The sequence below is a fragment of the Solanum verrucosum genome, unplaced genomic scaffold, assembly GCF_900185275.1.
Source record: "Solanum verrucosum unplaced genomic scaffold, falcon-dt-bn FXZP01000060.1, whole genome shotgun sequence".
Classification (NCBI taxonomy): Eukaryota; Viridiplantae; Streptophyta; class Magnoliopsida; order Solanales; family Solanaceae; genus Solanum; species Solanum verrucosum.
Genome location: NW_026020129.1, coordinates 9,991,225 through 10,016,582, shown reverse-complemented (window position 1 = coordinate 10,016,582; position 25,358 = coordinate 9,991,225). Strand labels below are relative to the sequence as shown.

Below are 25,358 nucleotides of genomic sequence, written 5' to 3'. Positions count from 1 at the left end.
ATCTTACGAAAGTGGTGGATTTTTATTAAAACTATCCTAATTTTATGTCAAATTACAAGATAACTTCCCTTTATACCCTTGAAGTCACTAACATGATTTATGAATATATGGGGAAGATGTTTTTCTTCTTCTGATTTTACATTTACTAATCTCAAGAAGAAGAAAAACTAGAAAAAACTACCCTAGGATAAAGGAGACGTAAAAGGGGGAATTTAGAAAAAAAGATATGGTATAATTATTTATTTATTTATCTTTTAAAATTAATTTTATTAAATAAAATAAATTTATAGTACTACTAGTTCATCTACTTAGTAAATATATATATACTATGTCAATTTTATTTCAACGCAATTAAGAAAATAGAATTTATAAATTTAGGCTAGAGTCCTGAGATTTAACTCTTCTCTTTAAATCTTTTTCAAAAATTAGATCATAAAATCATTGCGAAATTGTAATAATTCTAGAATTCATAGTTTTAGGGTTAGTATTCAAGAGTATGATGATTGCTCAATTGGATCCCATTCCCCTTCTCCAAACCCTAAAAGAAAATCAGTAAAAAAGAATAATAAAAGTATTAACAAGTCTAAAATTTTATCGTAATAGTTAATACAATATATTTGTCTTTCTCTTGGTTCTTTTTATGTACATTGGAATTAGTCCTTTTTTAAAAATTTAGTTTATGTTTGATAAAATAATTCTACATGTTCGAGAAGTAGATTCAAAATAATTTTATATGTTCAAGGTGGGTGATTTTGAAAATAATCTTTTTCCCTTTTCATTGATTATTTAATGAACTTTGACTATTAAATCTAAATTTTTGTTTAGACCGTCTTAATTTTATATCAAATAACAAAATAATTTCCTTTTAAGTCATACATATTAATGAATATGGATAAGATGTTATTTATTTATTTTTTTCTTTTTTTCTTTAGTTTGTTTCAAAAAGATATTATATTATTTTATTGATAATGATTAATTCTATTTTTTCACATGGCATATTTAATATTACGAGATATGCATATATTTAATTTAAGATCATAAAATTTAATCGTCTTTTATTTTATTAAACTTCAAGTCAATTCAGAACAACACAAATAAATTAAAACGAGAAAAATATTTACTATAGTATCATTTTCCCACAAAATTAATCCCTTTTATTTTACTTTAATTTTTTTCTTCATCTGCATTTGGTCTAAATTCACAAAATCTCAGACGTCAAAAAACCCTTTATAAGCAAAAAAAAAAAACCTATTTTCCCCTATTTTTGCAACCAAAGGAAAAAAAACATTTCAATCTATGTTTTTGAGGATATATAGATTCAAAATGATTCTATGTGTTTGAGGGTTGATTAAGAATGATTATGTGAGTTCGATGATAGATTTTGAATTATCCTTTTAAGTTCTTTTAAGTGATTGAATTCTCTTTAAAAATGATTCTATATAATCGAGGGGTAGATGAAAATGATCCTATGTGTTCGAAGATTCAGAATGATCCTATGTGTTTAATGATAAATATTGAATGATCCTTTAAAGTTCTTTTGAGTGATTGAATTCTCTTTAAAAACGATTTAATATGTTCAAGGGGTATAGATGAAAATGATCCTATGTGTTCGAGGGTAGATTCGAATGATCCTATGTGTTCGAGGGTAGATTTTGAATGATCCTTTAAAATTCTATTGAGTGATTTTGATTCTCTTGAAAAATGATTGTTTCCCCTTCTCCGCCAATTATTTAATAACCTCTAATTATTAGATCTTAAGAAAGCGTTGAATTTTTATTGAGACTGTCCTAATTTTATATCAAATCACAACATAACTTCCTTTTATACCCTTAAATTTTAATTCATTAATATGATTTATGAGTATGGAGAAATGTTTTTCTGGATTTTATCTTTCTTTTTTAAAAAAAGTGAATTGTGGTCTTCTTTTTTTTCTGGATTTTATCTTTACTAATCCCAACAAGAAGAAGAAGAAAACTAGAAAAAACTACCCAGATATAGGAGACGAAAAAGGGGGGAAAACAGAAAAAAAGATATGGAATAATTTATGCATTTATCTTTTAAAATTAATGTTAGTATTAAATAAAGTAATTTAGAGTACTAGTACTTCATCAACTTAGTAATTACTGTGTCAATTTTATTTCAACACAATTAAAATTAACAAAAAAAATATTTTAGGGTTAATATCTCGTATCTATCCAATATGAGATAGTGAATAATAATAAGATTTTGACCTAATTTTTTCGATATTAGTCAATACTTATAATTAATTACGGTATAAATATAGTCACTAATTTTATATCAATAAACATAACTACTAATCTCGGTAATCAAATAATTTCATAAAGTTAATTTTCTATTAAAGAAATTTTGTAATAAGTAGGTTAAAGTTTAACTGACAATACAAAAGTCGAAGAAGTAATTGTAGTATACTAGTATTAAGTATTATATCTAATTAGTAATTTGTTGATTTTATTTTAAAAGTAATTAAGAGAATGGAACTTTAAATTATTAGATGAGAATTACAAGGTTAAACACTCCTCTTTTAGTCTTTTTTTAGATAGGTTACAAAATTAAGTAGTAACTATAAAATTTTAGAATTATTCTTTTGCATTCAATATGAGATAGCAAATAATAGAGTATAATGATCAGATCCAATTCCCCACCCTCCCCTAAACCCTAAAAAAATAGAAAAAAAGAGTTATAAAATAGTAATTGTATCGATTATAGTTTAAAATAATCAAAAAACTAATACTCAAAATAATAAGACGAGAACTACAAGGTTTAACGTTCCTCTTCTGATCTTTCTCAAGATAGGTTACAAAATTATTCAGCAATTATATTATTTCTAGAATTATTACCCCGTATTGAATATAAAACAACAAATAAGAGTAATAGTGTATAATAGTCGCTTAATTGGTGGACCGCCCTCCGTCCCTCACTTATCGTGAGAGATCATATCTCATTCCCCTTCGACCTCCCCCAAACCCTAAAACTTTAGGGGAAAAAGGCGAGTAGATAATAACAGGTCTAAAACTTTACCGATATTACCGAATACTCACAATATTATATCGAGATTATTATCCTAATCCCGATAAAATACTATTTTCCAAATTGATTAATCCAACGGTGATAATCATATCTCATGATGTGGTTAAGACACAAGAGGATGGACCAAACAATATTTTTTTTCATTATATATATTCTTCTACCATTTTCTACAATATTTATTAATTATTTATTTTTAGGGTTCTTTGCTATTTAGATTATCAAGTACTATTTCCTTATTATATACTTTTTGTTTCTTAGTTTAATTTGTTTTCTCCATGAATGTTTTGTGCAAATTCACAAAAACCTCAAACATCAAAAACCCCTTAAAAAACACCTGTCAACTCCATTTTCTTGAGCTGTCAAAAAACCAGGTGATTGATTGTTGTTCATAATAATCTGAGAGTATGGGGTTCTTGAATTTTCCTCATTTTTCACCATTGATGAATGTTCAAGAAAGGAAAAAAGGACATTAGAAAATGAAAAGGTGGTGATGGGCTTGATGGAATTTTATAGAACATCAATTGTAGAGGTAAATAATTTCAATAAAGAGAACCCCTTTTGAGTTTTTATGTGTATATATGTGTGGAATTAGTCATTTGTTGATTAATGTATATTGTTCTTGAAAACCCCAGAAAAAAGTTGTGATCTTTTTGTGTTAATGGAACTTTGGTTAAGATTGTATTTTTTGTGTTTTTAGAGCTTTTATAAGACCACTTTTTTTTTTTGGGGGGGGGGGGGGGGGGGTCTATGTATTTAGTTATGTATTGATTAATTGTATTGGTTGTTCTTGAAAACCCTCAGGAAAGGTACAGTCTATTCGGGTTTGATGGAAGAATGGTTAAGATTAGATGATGGCTCTCTGATTTTTAAAGAAAATAGGGGGAGTGGTTCTGCTATTGATGGGAGTAAGAGTAGGTTTAGGAGGTTATTTGATGAGGTTTTTGTGGTTTTTCTCAGTCAGAAACCTGAGAAAAAAAGTGTATGGAGTTTTCCAGTTTTGAGTGGTAGTGGGAAGCCTCTAGATTTGTTTAAACTCTTCTGGATTGTGAGGAAACTAGGTGGTTATGATCTGGTTTCGTCCAAGAACTTATGGGGTTGTGTTGCAGAGCGTTGCGGGTCGGATACCGGGGCTGTTGCGTCTGTGAAGTTGGTATATGCCAAGTATTTGAGAGAGTTTGATCAATGGCTAAAACCACTACTTAAAGATGGGAACTTGGTGGAGGGAGAGGGTGGTGTAATTGGGAAGCTTGATTTATTGTTGAAGGAGTTGGAGACAATGTTTGGTAATTTGTCTCCTTCGGAAAATGGTTGCAAGGAAGAGCTTATGTGTAAGGTCAATAGTCAGGTTGATTATGAAATGTTTACTGCTGAAAGTGTTAATGACACTAATGATTGCACAGAGCACAGAAGTTGCAATGCTGAACACAGGAAGCATAACCTTAACAATGGTGGTGAAAAATCCTTTTCTAAGATTGCCAATGACACCGTCTTTTTGGTATCTACCGAGGGGATTGTTGAGAAAATCCTTCATCGAGCACCTGCCAAATCAAATAGGCAGTATGATGATGACGAAAAATTTGCCCAGATGATTGGCATGGGAGAAAAAGCGAACAATGGCAAAGAGAACTTTTCCGTTCTGAATGGTTCTGATACTACTGTGGCGTCGGGCAAGAGTGTTATCGAGGACGTAGCTGCTTCTCATAAGAGAAAAAGAGGATCTCCATGCTTCTCTGAAATGTTAGATTGGCTTAAACATGCAGCAAAACATTCTAATGAAGTTCCTAACTCCTTGAACTGGAAAGGTCATACAGGCAAGGACTTGTGGTTCCAGGCCATGTCGGTTAGGGAAGCACTGCTGAAGAAAAGCCATATTGACACAGATGCAGAGGAAGCTAACCCTCAGGTATTTATTTGCTTCATCCTTATTTAATCTAATTGGAGTAATTGATGGATGTGTTTTTTCACTATTGCTTTATCTTCAATGATTTCTTGTAGCACTGGCTAATCGCTTCTTACATGCCAGGGACCTTTCAATATAATTTCTTTATATTATTTTCTCTGAAGTAACTAAATGAGAATCACATTTATGGCTCAATTTACTTGTAGTTGACTAATTCCTTGAATTGGTGTTACATAATAATTTACACATGCTATTCAAGACTAGATAGGCTTTGCACCGTTGCTATAACCATTCACTTATCACAACTTAGCTAAGTTGCTCGGAGTCGGGTGCGGTGTCCGTTACGGGTCGTTCGGGAGGTTGGATCCTTCATGATTCGGGGATACGGAGCCAGTATGGATACGGGTGCGGGAGTTGGGCTAACATAATTTAATTTCTAAAAATAGATTAAGAGGAGAATGCTAGAAGGAGATAAAGGATAATGAGTGACAGAAGTTTCACCTTAGCTTTGGCTAACATAATTTAATTTCTAAAAGTAGATTAAGAGGAGAATGCTAGAAGGAGATAAAGGATAAAGAGTGACACAGAAATTTCACCTTAGCTTTGGCTAAAATAATTTAATTTCTAAAAATAGATTAAGTGGAGAATGCTAAAAGGAGATAAAGGATAAAGAGTGACATAGGAATTTCACCTTAGCTTTGGCTAAAATAATTTAATTTCCAAAAATAGATTAAGCGGAGAATGCTAGAAGGAGATAAAGGATAAAGAGTGACAGAAATTTCACCTTAGGCTAAAATGATTTAATTTCTAAAAGTAGATTAAGCGGAGAATGCTAGAAGGAGATAAAGGATAAAGAGTGACAGAGAAATTTCACCTTAGCTTTTGTTTTTGACTATAAAAACCAATAAATCTGTCCAGACTTTCCCCGTCTATTTTGGTCGAAGTATCCAAAATCGGTAAACCAGATCGGGTACTGATCTCACACCCATCACCAAAAGTGAAGAGTCAGAGCAACTTAGGCCGAAATGGTAAAGGGGTTCATCACTTCATCATTTCTCATGACAAATTTACTGAAAATGACATTTAACTTGGCATGCTCCCTTTTCCTGGTTCTCTCTCTCCATTTCTTAAAAAAATAGTTATTCCTTTCTTTTTCTTGATTTGCTTCTTTTGTTATTTGGGTTGGAAGGTGCTTTTTTGACAGATTATTTAGCTTATGTTTCGACATTTTGAATAAAAAAATTGACTTTTTGAATCAAATTCTTTATTTTCATTTTTTTTAATCAAGTAGTTGCAATTTAATTTCAAGTGATTAAATTTAAATTTTATTTAATGGATGAAAAATGGAAAACTTTTTAGTCCTGATCCATGTTGTAACACTATTTTAAATCCATTCAATTCGCTTTTTTCAAATTAATCCTGCGGATACATATAATTCAGGAAAATAATTACTATTTTGGGGACCACTTTCAGTTTGTCGTCCTCTTGTTTGACGTGCGTAGATTGTGTAATATAGGACCAACAGTTCATTCATAACACTCATCTGACTTGAGTTAGCCATCCGTGATTACAGACGTTCTCTTGTCAATGATCCCTTATACACATATATTTGTGTGCTTGTGTATTTAATCGTTATTGTGACCCCCCCCCCCCCCCTAAATTTCTTGCTACAGTTTTAGAGCTAATACAGAAGTTTTTATAAACAAAACAGTACTTTTTTCCCCAGATAAATCTATAAGAGCAGGATATGCATTATAGATGTTAGGTATCCCACATTGATTGAAGAATGTGTTGTTTTTGACTTATACGATCTTGTGTCATCCTCACCTCATAAACTAGTTTTTGAGGTTGAGTCGGCCCTGCTTCATTCTTTGACATAGTATTAGAGCCCAACTCATCCAATCCTCATCTAGTTTTTGGGACAGTGTCCCGTTAGGTCCATTTTCTCAATGATAGTCACATATCATTGCCTTGTTGAGACGTTGTTCAACTATTTGCCAATTTTCCTGACTCTTTTATGCTTGTAATTCTTTCTTCTAAAACGTACAGTATAAGGCTCTCCAGTATGGCAGACTTAAACTTCTGCTACTGGTGATACATTCACCACCTAAATATTTATGTGAATCAAACTGTGTGATTTGTTTTGTCATACGTCTTTTACTGCTTGTCAAAAATTTGATCTTGTATAATGTGTCTTTGTATGACTTATCAAGAAACAATTATTGAGAGTAATTTGTTGTCCATTTTGTCATGATGTAACCAACAGAAGAAGCAGAGGATGCAGCCGTCCATGTATGAAGAAGAAAAATTTAACAATCAACCTGCAGAAAACCTAAGATGCAGCAAAAGGATCCCTAATTTGCAAAAGCACACTCTGTGTCGAGGTTGCAGCTTGTGTCCGACCTCTCGAAACAAAGTTGAAACTCATCAGAAGAAAGAAGATGATGTTGCGCCAGATCTTATGACTGTTGAGGTATCAGTAACAGAAAAACCTAAAGCTGCCTATGAACTCCCAAAACAAAAAGTACCTGAAGTGGATCCTGACCACCAAATTGAAGTCCCTGAATGGACTGGTGTGATTTTTGAGAGCGATGCCAAGTGGTTGGGCACACGAATGTGGCCTCCAGAAGTGGAAAAAACAAACTATTTGGTTGTGTTAGATCCTATTGGAAAGGGAAGACAAAGTTCATGTGGTTGTCCATTCCCGCAATCTACTGAATGCAACAGGTTCCATATTGCAGACGAGAGGTATAAATTGTTGCGTGAGCTTGGCCCTTTGTTTTTCCGGTGGAGGTTTGACCACATGGGGGAGGAAGTTTTGTTTTCATGGACAGATAAGGAGGAAGAAAGGTTCAAAGTTTGGGTTAGGCCAAGTGTTTCACTAAAAAACAATGTGTGGAGCAACTATAGGAAACTATTCCCATCCAAGACTAGGAATATGCTGGTTAGCTATTACTTCAATGTATTCCTTATCAAGCGTCGGAGCTATCAAAACCGGGTTACTCCAAGAGACCTCGATAGCGATGATGATGAAAAAGAGCTTGGTTGTGTTGGCGGCAATTTTGGTGACTGTGCAGTTCGTGGACCATCCTCCAGCCGTTTACTGACATGCAGCCAGAATAAGGTCTGCACTGATCTTCAGTGACATGTAGCTTTGAAGCTTCTTGATCACTGCAGGCAGTTCTTACAACATTGCTTTACAATTTTTGATAGACTAATTGAGTGCAGTTGATGGTAAGATTGATAATATGAAGGTCTCATCTGGTTGAACATCAAGTGAGATGGTGGAGCAGGGGCAAATATTTACTTAGTAGACTGAAGTGATTATCTTGCTATGTAAAGATATTTCTAGATTATTGGCAAATAGTTGCATTTTCATAGTTTAAACAAGTTACATACAAGGATTCAAAGTTTTATTTAATATTTGTTTGAAGTGCAATGTGTTGTTTAGACTAGATCAGTTTTGATCTTAGCAGCACATATGATAGTTTAAAATGAAAGATTGTTGCTTTAGACAATTTAGTTATGTCTTATACCCTTACCTTTTTTTTCCGTAATATTTTCATCGTAGCTTTTACTCTTGCATTTCTTTCACATGATTTTTTTCGAAAATGATTTCTTGTATTTCTTTCAAAATATTTTTTTTTTCAAAAATATTTTTTCTTGCATTGAGATCCGAGGGTTCTATTTGGAAACAACATGGGGTAAGATTTTCTTACACCCTTGCTTTAGACAATTTAGTTATGTCTTATACCCTTACCTGTTTTTTTTCCGTAATATTTTCATCATAGCTTTTACTCTTGCATTTCTTTCAAATGATTTTTTTGCAAAAATGATTTCTTGTATTTTTTTCAAAAATGATTTTTCTTGCATTGAGATTCGAGGGTCTATTTGGAAACAACATGGGTAAGATTTTCACCTTGCCTTCCATATACTCCACTTGTGGAATCACACTGGTATGTTGTCGATGAAAGTGTGTCATCAATATTATTAATTGTTTTGAAAACCTTCGATTGATGCGCTTTTGATCAACATTCATTTGTTGTAACACTTGTCTTTAAATTTGAAGCACTTCTCAACTTTCCAATTGTTCGAGCATTTTTCTTCAACTTTCAATTTTGTGGAAACACTTGCCTTCAACACTTGTTGGCGCACTTTGTCACCAACACTCAATTCATTAGAACACTTGTCTCCAACTCTCTTTAATACACTTTGTCACCATTTTCATTTTTTTTAACCCAACTTTTTTTATGTACGACTTGACACTTTCATCAATATTAAGTTTTACGCTTATCAACACGGGTTGTGGTCCAGTGGTGAGACTGTTCTATCCTTAATCAAAGGTTTGGGTTCGATTCTTGGGTATGAATTTTTTTTTTGTTGGGAGCATTACCCCAAATGAGCCGCGCAGTGCATGATCTGGATTTGGGAGCGTTACCCTCAAATGAGTCTTACAGTGCGTGATTCAAATTTAGTTGAAGCTCTAATACGGGCTCCGAATACCGAGGTGGGAAGTAATACGTTTGCATACAAACTTTTCATTGTTTATATTTTTTTTCTATTTGTATATGTATATGTATATATATATAGAGAGAGAGAGAGAGATAGATAGATGCTTGAGAATGTCGAAAGGTAAAGTAGACCAACAAAATTACATGAAAGAAAATTATTTTAAAAGATTCACACTATATAATACTAGTTAATTTGGTAGACTTTACATTTATGTTTTTTATTCGTCATGGACTTTTTTTTTTTTTTTTGTATTTTGTAAAAAATTGTAGGTTAACAGAAAATACATATAACTTCTTGTGTTGAAGAGTGTCAATCTATGGAGTATTGGAATGTAATTGTTTCAAATAGAACGAAATGAGTAATGATGATTCATATAGTTGATTTTAATTACTTTTAAGGCACGATTTTCCTTTTAACTTTGAGTGACTAGCTCAATGGAACAAGATGCATGCATCAAACTTTTTATTTCTTAAATTCCGTGGTTAAACTAAGACAAATACAAACAAATAGAATATTATATTAGACTAGTTATAATAGGGTTTTTGGCTAAAATTATCCCTCAACTATGACTCAAATCTAATGTTTATTCTTATATTATCTAAGTGAGCAAAAATCATCCTTATACTATCCAAAAAATAACAAGAATCATTCTCCAGTCTATTTTTAGTTGAGAAACTAATTGAACTAAAAAATAAAATAAAATTTGGTCATGTCTTAGCCACGACGAGAAGATCAAAATTACCTAAAAAGAATAAGGATATGGATAGGAAATGAATCTTTCACTCTCAGAATTTAAATTGTGTGTTGTTAGTTTATATGTTTTTTTGCATCATCAAGTAAATTGACTTGCAACAATACGTAAGTTTTGAAATATTTATACAGTAGATTTCGATGGTTAGAAAGATTGGTTAAACAAATTCATTTTAAAAATATTACGTCCAACTATTTAAAGATTTTCTTTAATAAAATATGGCAAAAGTACTCATTACCCCCTGAACTTGAAGCTTTTTATACGGTGTACACCTAAACTAAATTTCGTTTTAATTACGCCCCCCCCCCCCCCCGAACTTGTTTATTCCTCCGTCGCGTACACCTTTTTCGTCCACCTGCTCCTATTGTGACTACACGCGCGCGACATCTGGCAAAACTAATGATGTGGATTTCCACCTGGATAAATAATAGCCACCTAGATAAATTAATATTGCAAAAAATAAATTTCTTAAATTTAAAATTCATTGTTTAAAAGTTATATTTGAATAAGGGCTTATTTCGCGGAACTCCTTTTGGATTTGGGTTTTTCTAGACGTGAAGTTGGTCGATTAAAATTCAAATTTGTCTAAAATTCTTACCAAGTAAGTGTTAATCTTTGTTTCCTTTACTTTTCATTTACATTTTGCCCTATTTTTCGTTTAAAATATGCCAAATATTAAAATTCATTGTTTAAAAGTTATTTTTGAATAAGGGTTGATTTCGCGGAACTCCTTGAATTTCAAATTTGTTGGAAATTCTTACCAAGTAAGTGTTAATCTTTGTTTCCTTTACTTTTCATTTACATTTTTCCTTATTTTTCGTTTAAAATATGCCAAATATTAAAGAAAAATGGAGATTTTACGTTTTTTCACCGTTGTAGCTTTGTGATGTGGCAAAAAATCACTTCCTCACGCGCCTAGTAGAGTGTGTTGTCAATTTCTACGTCAGGTGGACGAAAAAGGTGTACGCGACGGAGGAATAAACAAGTTCGGGGGGTAATTAAAACGGAATTTAGTTTAGGTGTACATCGTATAAAAAGCTTCAAGTTCAGGGGGTTAATGAGTACTTTTGCCATAAAATATTTAGTACGTATGTACATTATATACAATGCAATTCACATTTTATACAATGTACAAAAATGCTGGAAATTTAGTGAAATTACGTAGGCGTTTAGTTATGAAAATAAAAAAATAGTTACTTTATTTGAAATTTTTGAAGTTGGGGTTGTATTTGGCCATACTTTTTACAAAGAATATATAGAGTTTGAATATATTTTGTATGAATATGATCTAAATCCTCCTCAATTTTTAAAAATTAGAAAAATCACCGACTTGACTAGCTTAACCGTGTGTACATATATTCTTTCAACTTTACACATTTTTTTGTTTGTGGTGTGAGTTTAGACATAAGTATGAATCTTGCAACTTTTTGGATAATGCAAGGATATTTTTTGTTCACTTATACTCCCTCCGTCCCTTTTTAGTTGTCCACTTTAGAAATGGCACACAGATTAAGGCAACAATGATTAGCACAGTGAAGTTACAATTTTACCCTTATGACAACCTTTCACTTCAAAATTACAACCACTTATTTGAATTAAAGTGAAATAAATTGGAGGGAAACAACATACACTTTTACAATTTTCAAGAAGTGTAAATAAGGGTATAATAGGAAAAATTTTGTTGTCCTTTCTTGATTTGTCAAAATGGACAACTAAAAAAGGAAATATGGACAAGTAAATAGGGACGGAGGGAGTATAACACGAGGATGTACTTCAAGTTTAAGTCTTATTATACCAATGAAAGTAATTAAGTTGAGAGTCTATTGAAAACCATCTTTCTATCTCTACGAGGTAGAAGTAAGATCTGCATATCGTCTACCCTCATCTAGCCCCACTTGCGGGATAACACGGGGTATTTCGTCGTTGATACAACGAAAGTAACTAAATTCACTTCCATATCACTACCAAAATGTGATCAAAATGCAATGTAAAAATTCAAGATTTCTCTGCATAAGACAATATCCACCAAATCAAAACTAGCAATTCCAAAAAGCAATGCATTGTCTCACAAACTCAAGTTTGATATAAACTCGAACAGACGAAAATCAATTATGTTTCTCTACAAACAGCATTAAAAAATTGAGTTTATATGAATGCTAGAGTGGGTATACCCGCATTACAATTACATCCTCTCGACGATAAAGAATTGAACTAGGTAAACTTTATTGCCATGGTTCAATGTACTTCTCCAAGATCACTCGTTATACTGGCGATCATCGCACAAAATGAAGAAAAGGAGGGGACATTTGATGCAATAATGTACCACCGATATACTTGAAATAAAGATTCTTTTCCTTGTTCACCAAAATTATGGCCTGGTAAATTGGTAAACACCTCGAGTTTAGATTAATCAAGATATAAGAGCAAACAAATTCGGAAGGAATGAAAATATACAGGTGTTATATTTACCACACACCTTAAACTATATAGCAGCCTTCATCCAGATGAAAAAAAGACTCAGAAAGATATGTTATTCCTCTTCGGGTTGGAATTCGAGATCTAATTTCCTCTTCAAATGCGATCTGTCAGCGCTGCAGGTGAAAAAATGTTGAGGAGATTTACAATGATAGCACATCAAAGTAGTAAAAGGTCTATATAAAATGACTAAATAACAACTTCATGCATATCGAAGCTCTTGTTAATTGTTAGTGGTATCAGTATTAGCATTCATATATACTCGTTGCCTGGCGTAGAATCTCAAGAGCAATCATCTTAGTAATGGTAGCACACACCAGATATATCCTTAGAAAAAAATCCACCAAAATAACATCTGTTTTAGTTCTACATTTTTATGGAAAAAAGCTTATACCTTAGGACCTACAGTAACTTGACCACTAGATGGACATCCCTCCCCTCATTTTTTCCTGTTATCGCCTACACATGTGATTTCGAAGAACACAAGTCCCATTTTTTGTGAACAATACCGTGCTATGTATACAAACTAAAAACCAAGACGTGCATATGGTATCTTCCTGCACAAGTTGAGTATATCAAGGTCGGCTACAAGGCCAAAACAATACTGCTTCTATTGCCCTTCTGTCTAATGAATTAACAATTTCGCAACGCACTAATGAACAAAAGAAGGCAAATTTTGAAGTAAAAAATTTGAACTCTTAATAGAACAGCTCATATATTAATAAAAATATGCATCCCAGACTTATTTCCCTACATGGATTCTATGACAAACAGCTGGGAGAAATTGCAATAGTTCCTAGTTAGAATGAACTCAACAGTAAAATAGACAAAAACAATGATTTTGTTAATCAACTATTCTAGTACATTGCTCCAGTTGATCCGAGAATCAATAAAGTTTGATTACTTGAGCACAACCAGTGTGTGAGTTCAAAGGCAATACATCAGCCAACAGGATAACAACAATGGCATATTACCAATCAAGAACAACACATGTAGCCATGGTTAGTAGAAGCTATTGCAAGGCATATCAGCTAATACCTGTTAATGGTCGGTCTAGTAGGTGGTTTCATCCCAAAGACTGAGAAATCCAGTGACATGGGTACTTGTTCACTCCTCTCACCAGCAGAATGTCGGATCTCATTTTCATGGTCATCCATCTTTTCTGGATGCACATTTGCCTCGAATCCTTCGCGATGAGGCATCACTCTTCTTGACTTTCTTGGTGGAGACAATACCACAGGACCATCATGTGGATTGAGATCTGACACCTTAGGATTTCCAGGCTCTCGCTTAGGGGGAGGTCTTGGAAGCAGAGCTGGTTCCGTAGGTGGAGGTCCTGATGAGAAGTACCTAAAGGACGGAAAAGTTCAGAACCCACATCAACCGCAAGTGTGCAAACTAAACAAGATGAAGAATAAACATACCTATGCTCCAATGCTTGCTGTGCTGAGATCCTAGCTTTTGGATCGTAAGTAAACATCTTTGACAGAAGATCCAGGCAATCATCAGTAGCCGTTGGAAACAGTGTTTTGAATGGCTGTCCAGGGACATATTGGTACTCAACATAATCCGGCAAGTAGACCATATCATGCCACTGTGAAGGCTTTGGGGTCCCAAAGGCCGCAAAAATCTTCCCTAGCTGATCAATATCACTGTTTCCCTAATGTAGTCACAGATTTCAAAACAAATTATTGGCTAAAATAACAACATGCAGATAGGAGTAGTGAACGTAGCATATAAAGTGCAACAGAAGTTCAAATAGTTATTGAGGAGCTTATCATAAAAAAAGGACCATCATAGGAACATGGAAGCGAAAAAATGTTCAGTCTAGCTCAATAAGTAACTTGCTTTTCACTATGGCTTCATTTTCAACTGCACATGAAGTTCTCTAGAACAGAACGGGAAGGACAATTACTTCACAGCTTTTATTCTTCTACTGAAACTTTTGTAAATTTAACGAGAACACATAAAGGAAGACAAAGTAAAGAAAATTAGTGGGCAAGTTCTTCAAAGAATAATAACAGGGCAGATCATGAACATTTGGATGATATGTCTTCCATTGCAAAACCCACTAACCAAAACAAGCAAGAGACCAATTTAGCTTCAAAGGAGAAGTATAATCATAACATAGACATTCACCTGCAAAAATGGTCGCCGCAGGAGAAGCTCTGCAAAGATACATGCAGCGGCCCAAACATCTACTCCAGGTCCATACTGCTTCGCACCAAACAATAACTCCGGTGCTCTGTACCACCGGGCAAAAACCTAAAAGTATCCCACCAGATTAAAAGGTAAATGTTGTTTAGACTATTTCCAACAGTAAAAGAAGTAGAGAGCATTATATGAAAATGGAAAATATGATTTATGAACTCTCCCATTTAAAATATTAAATAAAGAAAGAATAAAGAAACAGGATTCTACTGCTATATCTGCACTATTTTGACAACATCCTGCTCAAATTTGTACGCATACCACAATACAACAATTCCTAATTCTCCAAAAACAAGGTCATATATTCAATAATTTGCATGTATTTTTCACAGTAGAATGAAATGCATACACCAAATAAGTGAATATATACAAATATCTGTGAACAACAGTTATTAACACAAGAATTGAAATCGTGTACTGTTCAACACTGGCTATATAGAAAGATACGAGTAACTTTGTCAACTTTGATCATCACAAATATAAAAGGGTGCAGCATTGGATCACATTTCGTTTTTTTGTTTTTTGAATTAGACATTTTGATAAAAGAACAAAGACAACCCTTATTTGGTATATTAGACATCCTCTAAAGAAAGTCTAAATTTCAAAAACAGATACCTCCATTGATTAGAACACTGGGAGAAACTAATAACTCCACTTCCATAAGAAATAAATCAAGGGTAATTTTATTATGTGGCTCATATATCAACTATCCCCCCTCCCCCCGGAAGAAATTTCCGCTAGGAGAACCATAATTTGAAGCAAAAAATAGCAAGATAGAAAAGTAACGTTTGACATTTACGCTCCAAGAGTTGCAACGTTAACCTTCACATTTGATCATTCAAGTAGAATAGCCCAACATACCTGATGTGTGAATCTTCTGTCAGGGCTACCAAATATACGTGCTAATCCAAAGTCAGCAAGTTTAAGCTGCCCATCAGGTCCAATCAGTAAATTGTTTGGTTTCATATCTCTGTCAGGAAAACACAGCAAATATTTAAGGAAGCTGAACACAAGTTGGAATCTAGTGAAATCAAGAATATACAAGGAAATACCTATGCAAGACCCATTTCTTGTGACAAAAAGCAAGACCTTTTAATGTCATCTGGATATAAGATTTTATATCCGCAGGTGAGAGGAAGATATTCCTATCACGAATCACAGCCTCAAGATCTGTCTCCATGAACTCAAACACAAGGTGCAAGTTTCCTTTGTGTGGGAAGCACTCAATCAATTCGATAACGCTGGGATCCTTCAGCTCTTTCAATAATTTGATTTCCCTCAGGGCAGTAAAATTCACCCCTTCCTTCTGTTTCCCAAGACGAATTTTCTTGATAGCAACAACCTGGCCACTCTGCAGAAAATGAAATTAAAGCATACATCAGATATATCATTATTTCAATACAAAATGCAACTAAATGTTTAATCAGTTAATTACTATGCCTTGATCCAAAATCATAACTAGTTGGGGCCCATTATATGAGTCCTTTAAACCATTCCGCATTATCCAAGCTCATTTCACTGCAATACTTCTAAATAGTTTGTCTTTCAAGGCAATTAACCACTCTGTTAAGAGGTTCTCAAAATCTCACGCTTATCTATATAGCCTAGAAAATTATGCCTTGTAGAGATTAATAACAAAAAAAGGCAACCCAGTGTACTAAGCTCGCTATGCGTAAGGTCCGGGGAAGGGCAGAACTAGAAGGGTCTATTGTACGCACCTTTACCATGGATTTCTGCAAGAGACTGTTTCCACAACCCAAATCCATGACCTCTGGGTCACATGACAACAATTTTACCATATACCCCAAGGCTCAATTCAAGATTATTAACAAAAGGAATTCAAAAATCACCAGAATACATCTAAGATTTAGCACAAGATCTAGCACTAACAAAATATTATTATTTTTTCCTTTTTTTGTGTGCAATTCCAAAGCTTACCTTAACTTACCATTCAACTTTGCACGTTAAAATTAAATGAAACACATTTCAGAATTCATAAACATCAATAATAAATCAGTCAGTCAACTATGATTATGTTGAAAGTCAAACTACAACAATCCTCCTCCTTTATGGGGACGGGACTTGGGACTTCTTTATTAGGGATCCGAATGGGCTCTGTGAAGCGTGGAGATAGATAGAAATCAACAAACATGGCATTAATTATTGAATCCTAGAATTATTGAAACCAAAGATGGCAAATGTAAAATGAACACACACACGAGCTCACACTAACATCATTTTCTTTGTGTTTAAATTATAAACTTACACAGCTTAATCTTCAGCTATTCAACATGAAAAAAATCAAAATTCAAATGGGTTATGTGAAGCTAGGATTCCATGGCATTGATTGATAATATACATCCTAGAATAATTGAAACCAAATATGGAAATTGAAAAACACAGACACACCAACTAGCTAGCACAAACCTTATAATCTTCAACCATTCGACAAGACAAAATCAAAATTAAACAATAAAAAAAACATGAAATCATAGAATCAACCCAACCACATCATGAATTGAACAAAACCCCAGAATTCATGAAACAGAATACTCCAAACGAAAAACGGAGAAACACCCCACAAGAGTATACACAAAGTTACCTTCCTACCAATAGCCTTGTACATAACACCATCAGTACCTTCGTAGAGAACCTCTCATTTCAGGTAATTAACTACTACTTTTCCAGCCAATAATTTCTGTACTTCTGACATTGTTCCGTCTTCTGAATTTTTTTATGGGTTTTGCATTTACCTCATGCTAAACTATTCTACGCAGAATGGGAACTACACTTTTGGTTGTAGTATACGTGTGGATAAATAGAGTAATGTTACTAGTTTCAAAAAAAAAAATGAGTGTATGTATATTCGACATACAATGAAATTGCTAAGTTTTTATCGAATTTGTGAAATTGGTACCAAGGTGTTTGTTCGAGTGTTTCAGTGAAAGAGTATAAAGGGGGGGAAAAGCAATAGGAGTGTATTGGATTTCTTAAATGGAGATTTCATTTTTCACTTACTTAAATTTAAAACAAGTGCTAAATTACATGAAATTGCCATTCATACCTTCACTCTACACTTCCTTTTCTTTTAAATTACATGAAACACATTCCAGTTTTCATAAACATCAACAAAAGAACAGTCAATCAACGATGATTATGCAGAAATTCAACCTACAGCCATCCTACGGAGACAGGACTTGGAACTTCTTTAACAGGGCTCCGAACGGGCTATGTGAAGCTTGGATATAGATATCAACAAATATGACATTAGTTATAGAAATCCTAGAATTACCGAAACCAAATATCGCAAAATAAAAACACAGCACACCCACGAGCTCGCACAAACACCATTTTCTTTGTGTTCAATTCATAAACTTACACAGCTCAATCTTCAACCATTCAACATGACAAAATCAAAATTCAAATGGACTATGTTGAAGCTTGGATAACATGGCATTCACTAATCATCGAAATCCTAGAATTATCGAAACCAAATATTGTAAATGAAAAACAAATACACACACACGAGATGGCACTAACAGCATTTTCACTGAGTTCAATCATAAACTTACACAGCTTAATCTTCAACCATTCAACATGACAAAACCAAATTTCAAATGGACTACGTGACGCTTGGATACCATGGCACCCATTTATTATAGAAATCCAATAATTATCGGAACCAAATGTCGCTAAATGAAAAAAATGCACACACCACAAGCTAGCACAAACAGCTTTTCCTTTTTGTTTCCAATTCAAAAACTTAAGGTAATCTAATAGCTTAGTTGGTTTCCTACACGAACTTTCACCTTATTGACGAGGGTTCGATTCCTCACCTTGTAATCCCCTCCCCCATTTCCCCTTCAAAAATAAAATAAAAACTTAACAAACCTTAATCTTCAACCATTCAACATGAAAAAATCAAAATTCAAATGGACTATGTGATGCTTGGATACCATCGCATTCATTTAGCTAACACAAACAGCTTTTCCGTTTTGTTTCCAATTCAAAAACTTAACAAACCATCAACTTAACAGCTCAGTTGGTTGCCTAACTGATAGTTCAATTCCCCTTACCAAAAATAAATAAATTAAGAAACCTTAATCATCAACAATTCAACAAAAACCAAACCATCCTCATGAATTTAAACATAAACCCTAAAACCCACAAAACCAAATACTCCAAATGAAAAACAGAAAAATACCCACAAAATGTATACACAAAAAAGTTACCTTCGTATCAATAGCCTTGTAAACAACACCATAAGTACCTTCACCAAGAACTTCTCGCTTCAGATAACGATCTGCAGCTTTCCTATTCATAGCCAACAATTTCTCCACTTCAGACATCGTTTTCTTCCGATTTTTCACAATTTTTTATGGGTTTTGCATCCGCCGCACTGCTAAACTGTTCTACACAGCTAATCGAAGTATATATATGCTCAACATACCATTAAATTGGTAAGTTGTTTACGAGATTTCTGAATTTGCTAACAAAGTGTTTGTTCAAATGTCTCAGTGAAAGAGTATAAAGGAAAAAAAATAAAATAGGAGCGTATTGATTTTCTTTTATTCTTTATAAAATAATGGAAAATTCATTTTTCACTTTAATTTAAAACAAGGTGTTAATATTACATGAAATTGTGTGTTCACACCTTTAATATATAGTCTATACTCTTTTAAATGATATGCATGATTTTGTGTGTTATCGAATCATACTAATTTATCATGATTAAGTTATAGAATATATTGAGTAAGAAAAGATTGTAGTGATAATAGTTTAGATAAGAATGTGCGAAGAGAAATGTCTTATGTGATAATTAAATTAGTGTAAATATTGAAAGTAGGTAAACTTTTAGTTCTGATATCGTTGTAGTTTCATTAATGGATTTTTGACGTATATGGAGAAGTTGGTTTGTTCAAGAAATTCTACTTTTCTAGCTATTTCTGAGATGATTGGGTTTTTGTTCGGGAATTTGTATATCGGGAGAAGTAAGAGATTCGAGAATTTCTAATTTAGAGGAAATTCTAAATTATTTGTAAATACATATGAGTCTCGTGAAGACTTGAATCTAACCTGACACAATATATGCGTTATTTTCATGTTTGAGCATGTGAAATGTCATTTCAATCCATTTTTATTTTAAAAAGATACGTAAAATTTTATTCTAGCACTTATAATCTATGTGTATTTATTCCATTTTTAACGCGCTTTTTTAATATCCTTCTCCGTTGTTATTCATTTTTCTCTATATTTATCACGAATTATTTTTTTCTCTACGTAATTTGAAATTGCATCATTAAAGATATATAGCAGAATCAGAATTGGGGAGAAGAAGAATAGAGGGCGTGGAGTTTCCTATTTTAAATGAAAATACATTATTTTTTTAAAGAAATTCAATGGCATTCTCTAATTTTGAGTGTATATCTATAAATTTTGACCAAATTAAATATTATATTATTTTATAATTAATTACACTAAACACTCATATAATATGACTCAATTTTACACGTACCACTTGTATTTTAATTAAATTAAATGACGAACTTATATTTTAAGTTAAACATTTTATGAAGTTACTCTTATGAAATTCTAAGACGAAGATTAAATGTCGACGCAAAATTTTATTCATGCCTCTAAAGAAAAAATAATAAATCTTTTTTAAAATGTTTATCCTCATAATAGGAAATGAATATAAAGTATTTAATAAAATATACCGACTATTAATAATAACTTTTCTATACTTTGATTTAAGTTATTTCTTATTTTTTTAATTATATTATTTTATTATGTAAAAAAATATTTACCATTCTATTTCAAATTATCTTAAATATTCTGAATTTGATGGAAGTTTCATTTTCGTATGATTATCACTTTATAAAAAGACTCAAACGTCTTTAGAATAACATTACAGGGAATGTAAATGTAAGCATATCATCGTATAAAAAGTGTAAATATAAATATATATATATATATATATGAAAATCTTAGGCCCGCCTACGTGGCACCATCACAAACCAGAATTCCTTGTTAATTTATTTATTTCCAAAACTAGTCTTCCCCTTTCATGAAAAGTTGTGGCTTTTATAAAAAGTTATGACTTTAATGAAGAGTTGCAACTTTTATGAAAAGTTGTGATTTTTATGAGAAGTTGTGACTTTTATGAAAAGTTGCGACTTTAATGAAGAGTTGCAACTTTTATGAAAAATTGTGACTTTTATGAAATGTTGTGACCTTTCCGAAGGGTTGCAACTTTTCCAAATAGTGATAACCTTTTTGATAAGGCAGAATAAACATTTGTTCACACTAGGGATTTCCCGTCATTTTAAAATAACGAAAACTCTGAACCTCTTCTTCTTTTTCTTCTTCTTCACAATTAAATATTTTTGTATTTTGCTCCTGTTGAGTGGCTCACTGACACCATTGCTTATTGATTATGTTACAAATTCTTGTATGTATTTTTACAATCATTAATTTATGCTTATGTTATTAAGGATAAATGATAAGATATAATAATTTTCATTTTCCTTTACATTATTAATGTTTGTTACTGCGTAATCTTGTATGTAAAATAATATAGTGTTTTAGTTTTAATGTCTAATAGGTTTTAAATATTATTTTATAAATTTCGTGCCATTAAATTTCCACGCGCGGCGCGGATAATTTTACTAGTTTTATTTATAAAATACAAGATGCTTATCAATAATTAAATCATAATACATGGGTGTTTAATGTAATAACCCAATATTCATAAAATAGAGAATGAAAAAGATTATAATTGAATGTAAAATAAGTAATTCAATAATTAAATGAGCTTATTAACCAAATTCAGAAAAACAATAGATTACATTCCAAATTATACTCATCTAAATAGGTACATAACTTTAGCTAAATCTTCAAAAATTAAACGAAAATCAAATTCAAATTCCATGAGTTTGAGCCTATGTTGTAATTTGTACTCCCTCCATTTCAAATATATTTATTGAAATTTTCATTTTTACCCTTTAAAAACTATTTTTTTTTATATGTGAATTCATAATATCAATCGATGGTTTTGGTTAGATAAATTTAAGTTATAGTTTAATGTAATCAATACAAGAGAGTAACATGTAATAAATATGAAGAATATGCTCTTTACAAAATACATTTTTAGTTCGTTTTCACGTATCTATTTTAAACTTTGCATGTTCCTTAATAAATAATGATTAAAATGTGTAGTTTATTCAATACTCATATTAATTAATATTAAGGGTAAAATAATTTATTTATTTTTATATATTAAAAACAATCGATAAAGTGAAAATCTATTTTTGAAACAAATAAAAGCAAATATCTATTAAAATCTTATAGTAGCCCAGCCATCGAAGTCGGTATGTCCGAGTGGTTAAGGAGACAAACTTGATTTTATTTTTGTTATGTTATGTACTCATTCTGAGTTTTCTCCGATTACGATTTTTGTGCTTTGATTATCATATTATTTCATCGTTATTATTGTTCTTTCTTTTATATGTTGTATATTGCTTTTCATTTCGCTTTATTTCGTTGTTATTACAGTGTATTGCGTTTTTAGTGTTTCGATTATCATGTTATTTCATTGTCATTACTATTATTTCTTTTGTATGTAGTATACTTCTCTTCATTTCGTTTTGTAATTGTTGTCATTGCTTTCGTTTTTATATCTACTTTTTTTTTTTTGAAATGTTTTATTTAAACCGAGTATCTAACAAAAACAACCTTTGAAATAGGGGTAATTAAGAGTTATTATATCATCCTCATACCATATGAGTCATATCCCACATATAAAATTACACTTAATATGTTATTGTTATTTTTGCTTTTTTCTTATATTTATCGATATTCATTAATTTGAGCTTTTTTTTCCCTAAATTAATCTACATATAAAATTACACTAAATATGTTACTGATATTTCTGCCTTTCTCTTGTATTTATGGGTATTCATTAATTTTGAGCTTGTTTTTGCCATAAATTAATATATAGTCATTTCATTTTGACCCTATCAAGTATTAGAAAAAAGTTGTCTCTATGTGACAACTTCGAGTCGGGGAATCATCCACTAATACTTACGTTACGATATTTTTCATCGAGAATAATGTGATCCTATAGACATTGCTTGAACGTGAAATATTTTGTGTATCAAACTAAAAAATTATGAACAAGTCAAAATTTCAATGTTCAGTTACATAAAAGGCTCACATAAGGCCTGCCTACATCGAAAGTTCCAAAAAAAAATGGTTCGTAACGTATATAAAATTTATGTTAATAATTGTTTGATTAGTAACCGTAATTGTATTGTTTTGACAAAGAAACGTGCATTACCTTCTTAAGCAATAACGGTGGGAAAAAATATGTTTTTTTAAATCAATTTGTTAAATTTTATTTTTTATATAAAAAAACAAATTCCAAGAAAATAATCAATGTAATAACTCATTTTTCCAAGAAAATTTATTTTTATTTTTTAAATGGTATTAATTAAATGATATAAAAATCACCTTATTAAGTGGCAAATAAATACTTGATAAATATTATAAATATTTATAAATTTTAAAAGGTAATGATTAGATGATTTTAAATTTTTACTCTGAAATAAATTATAATATTTATTTGTGTGGTAGTGAATCGTTTCATCTTTTTGCGCGTAGAGGTCCATTAAGATATCCATAATTAAAAAAAAAAAATCATCATCGATTAATGATTTTCACTGACATTCAAAATAATAAAGCTATAACTAAAAATAGCTAAAATGGATTTCATAATTTTGAAAAATTATATACTAATTAAATTAAAGATTTTTTCAAAAATATCTTGCAGATTGCTTTGCTTCAACTTGAAACTCTCTTTTATATAAGAGAAAAAAAATAATATAATGCAAATAGAAATTAATTGTTTATACTTTTTTAATTAATTACATAGTGTTATAAGGGTGTGGGGTGGGGTGGGGGGGGGGGATGGGGATGCATGTGATTTCCAAAGAGATAATTAAAGGCAATGGCCTAACCATTGAAAAACAAAAAAAAATAATGAGATTTCACACCCAACTACTCAAACTTCTCCTATAAATATGTATGTATTTTCTCATCGTATTCTCATTCTAAACATTCATTTTTCCTTGCATATAATAATATATGTTGTATAGCAACATTTTTTGCTCATCATATATAATTTTATACTTTTGATTCATATTTTTTTCCATATATATAATGTTTTAGATGATAAAAGGTCATCTAGAGGTGTTAGTATACATTTCTTATTTCGTTTAGTTGTTATTACTTTTGCATGTTAATGTGTTTTACCATTTTCCTCATTTAGACGGGATTGATATACCTTTCTTCTGCGTATATACTATCTTTTGAGTAGCATACTCAGCTTGTGGATTATACTGATATTCATATAGTTGATTTTATCCTGTTCGAGGGAGATTAAAGTTTTGAAGGTAGAGCTCTTCTGAATTTCAAAGAGGATCTAAGAGGGAAAATTGAGCTGCTGATCTATGGATCCCTCAATCCTATCTATTCTCAAATTAATTTTAGATAGGTTTGTGGTTTGCATATATCAGGAGCTGCATTTACTCTTCTAGGATCCTTATTGGAATGAAGGGAGCTCTACGCTTGATAACCTAATCTTTTTCTATGTAATGATATGATGGACATATATAATTTTCTCATGTTTAATTAAAGGTTTTGAATTCGATCTTTGAAAAGAAATTTCTTTGATAGAAAACGTCTTTATGTTCTTTAATTAGTCTTACATGTTGTAACTTCGGATCAGTCATTGAGAACTTTCTTCTTCATTTTTAAGGATGATGTAACGTCTGTGTATATACTATCTTTTGCATACTCTGCTTGTGGATTATACTAATATTTATATAGTTGATTTTAACTTGTTCGAGGAAGATTAGAGTTTTGAAGGTAGAGCTCTTCTAAATTCCAAAGAGGATCTAAGAGGGAAAATTGAGTTGTTGATCTATGGATCCCTCAGTCCTATCTATTCTCAAATTAATTTTAGATAGGTTTGTGATTTGCACATATTAGGAGCTGCATTTACTCTTCTAGGATCCTTATTGGAATGAAGGGAGCTCTACACTTGATAACCTAGTTTTTTTTTCTTCTAGGTAATGATAGGATGGACATATATAATTTCTTCATGTTTAATTGAAGGTTTCAAAATCGATCTTTGAGAAGAAAAAAGTGATAAAAAATGTTTTTTGTCATTTAATTAGTTTTATGCGTCTTAACTTCGAATCAATCGTCGAGTCCTAAATGAGGTATCGAACGTATGATAACAAAAATAATTACTAGTTTTTCTTCTTCTATATATTATTACTGAAGATTGTGGTGGGATGAGATCGAAACTTGAGAATAAAAAAAGATAAGAAGTGTTTTTCCCTTTTAATGAATTTTACGCGGTGAATTTGAATTAGCAAGATACCTAAAATGGATATT

General features: G+C 31.8%; 2 protein-coding genes across 2 annotated transcripts; one reads left to right on the top strand and one right to left on the bottom strand.

Moving 5' to 3' along the window:
• Positions 1-3,874: 3,874 nt before the first annotated feature.
• LOC125826199 (AT-rich interactive domain-containing protein 2) lies at positions 3,875-8,460 on the top strand. Its single transcript, XM_049505518.1, has 2 exons — positions 3,875-4,951; positions 7,215-8,460. Exons 1-2 carry the CDS (start codon positions 3,875-3,877, stop codon positions 8,091-8,093), a joined length of 1,956 nt encoding a protein of 651 aa, XP_049361475.1. The 3' UTR covers positions 8,094-8,460.
• Positions 8,461-12,154: 3,694 nt separating this feature from the next.
• Positions 12,155-19,426, bottom strand: LOC125826206 (cyclin-dependent kinase D-3-like). Its single transcript, XM_049505526.1, has 8 exons — positions 19,130-19,426; positions 15,950-16,248; positions 15,759-15,867; positions 14,826-14,951; positions 14,111-14,346; positions 13,725-14,036; positions 12,688-12,802; positions 12,155-12,586 (listed from the first exon to the last, which is right to left on the bottom strand). The coding sequence occupies exons 1-7, from the start codon at positions 19,244-19,246 to the stop codon at positions 12,742-12,744; spliced, it is 1,260 nt and encodes a 419-aa protein (XP_049361483.1). The 5' UTR covers positions 19,247-19,426; the 3' UTR covers positions 12,155-12,586; positions 12,688-12,741.
• Positions 19,427-25,358: the final 5,932 nt, after the last annotated feature.

What these genes read in the sequence shown, in the direction of transcription:
- LOC125826199 (XM_049505518.1), top strand. Translation starts at nt 3,875, where the DNA reads ATGGAAGAATGGTTAAGATTAGATGATGGCTCTCTGATTTTTAAAGAA. An exon ending in CAGAGGAAGCTAACCCTCAG is followed by an intron (nt 4,952 to 7,214) that starts GTATTTATTTGC and finishes TGTAACCAACAG; the next exon opens with AAGAAGCAGAGGATGCAGCC.
- LOC125826206 (XM_049505526.1), bottom strand. Translation starts at nt 19,246, where the DNA reads ATGTCTGAAGTGGAGAAATTGTTGGCTATGAATAGGAAAGCTGCAGAT. An exon ending in ACAAGGCTATTGATACGAAG is followed by an intron (nt 16,249 to 19,129) that starts GTAACTTTTTTG and finishes CATTTTCTGCAG; the next exon opens with AGTGGCCAGGTTGTTGCTAT. An exon ending in ACTAGACCGACCATTAACAG is followed by an intron (nt 12,803 to 13,724) that starts GTATTAGCTGAT and finishes TTTCACCTGCAG; the next exon opens with CGCTGACAGATCGCATTTGA.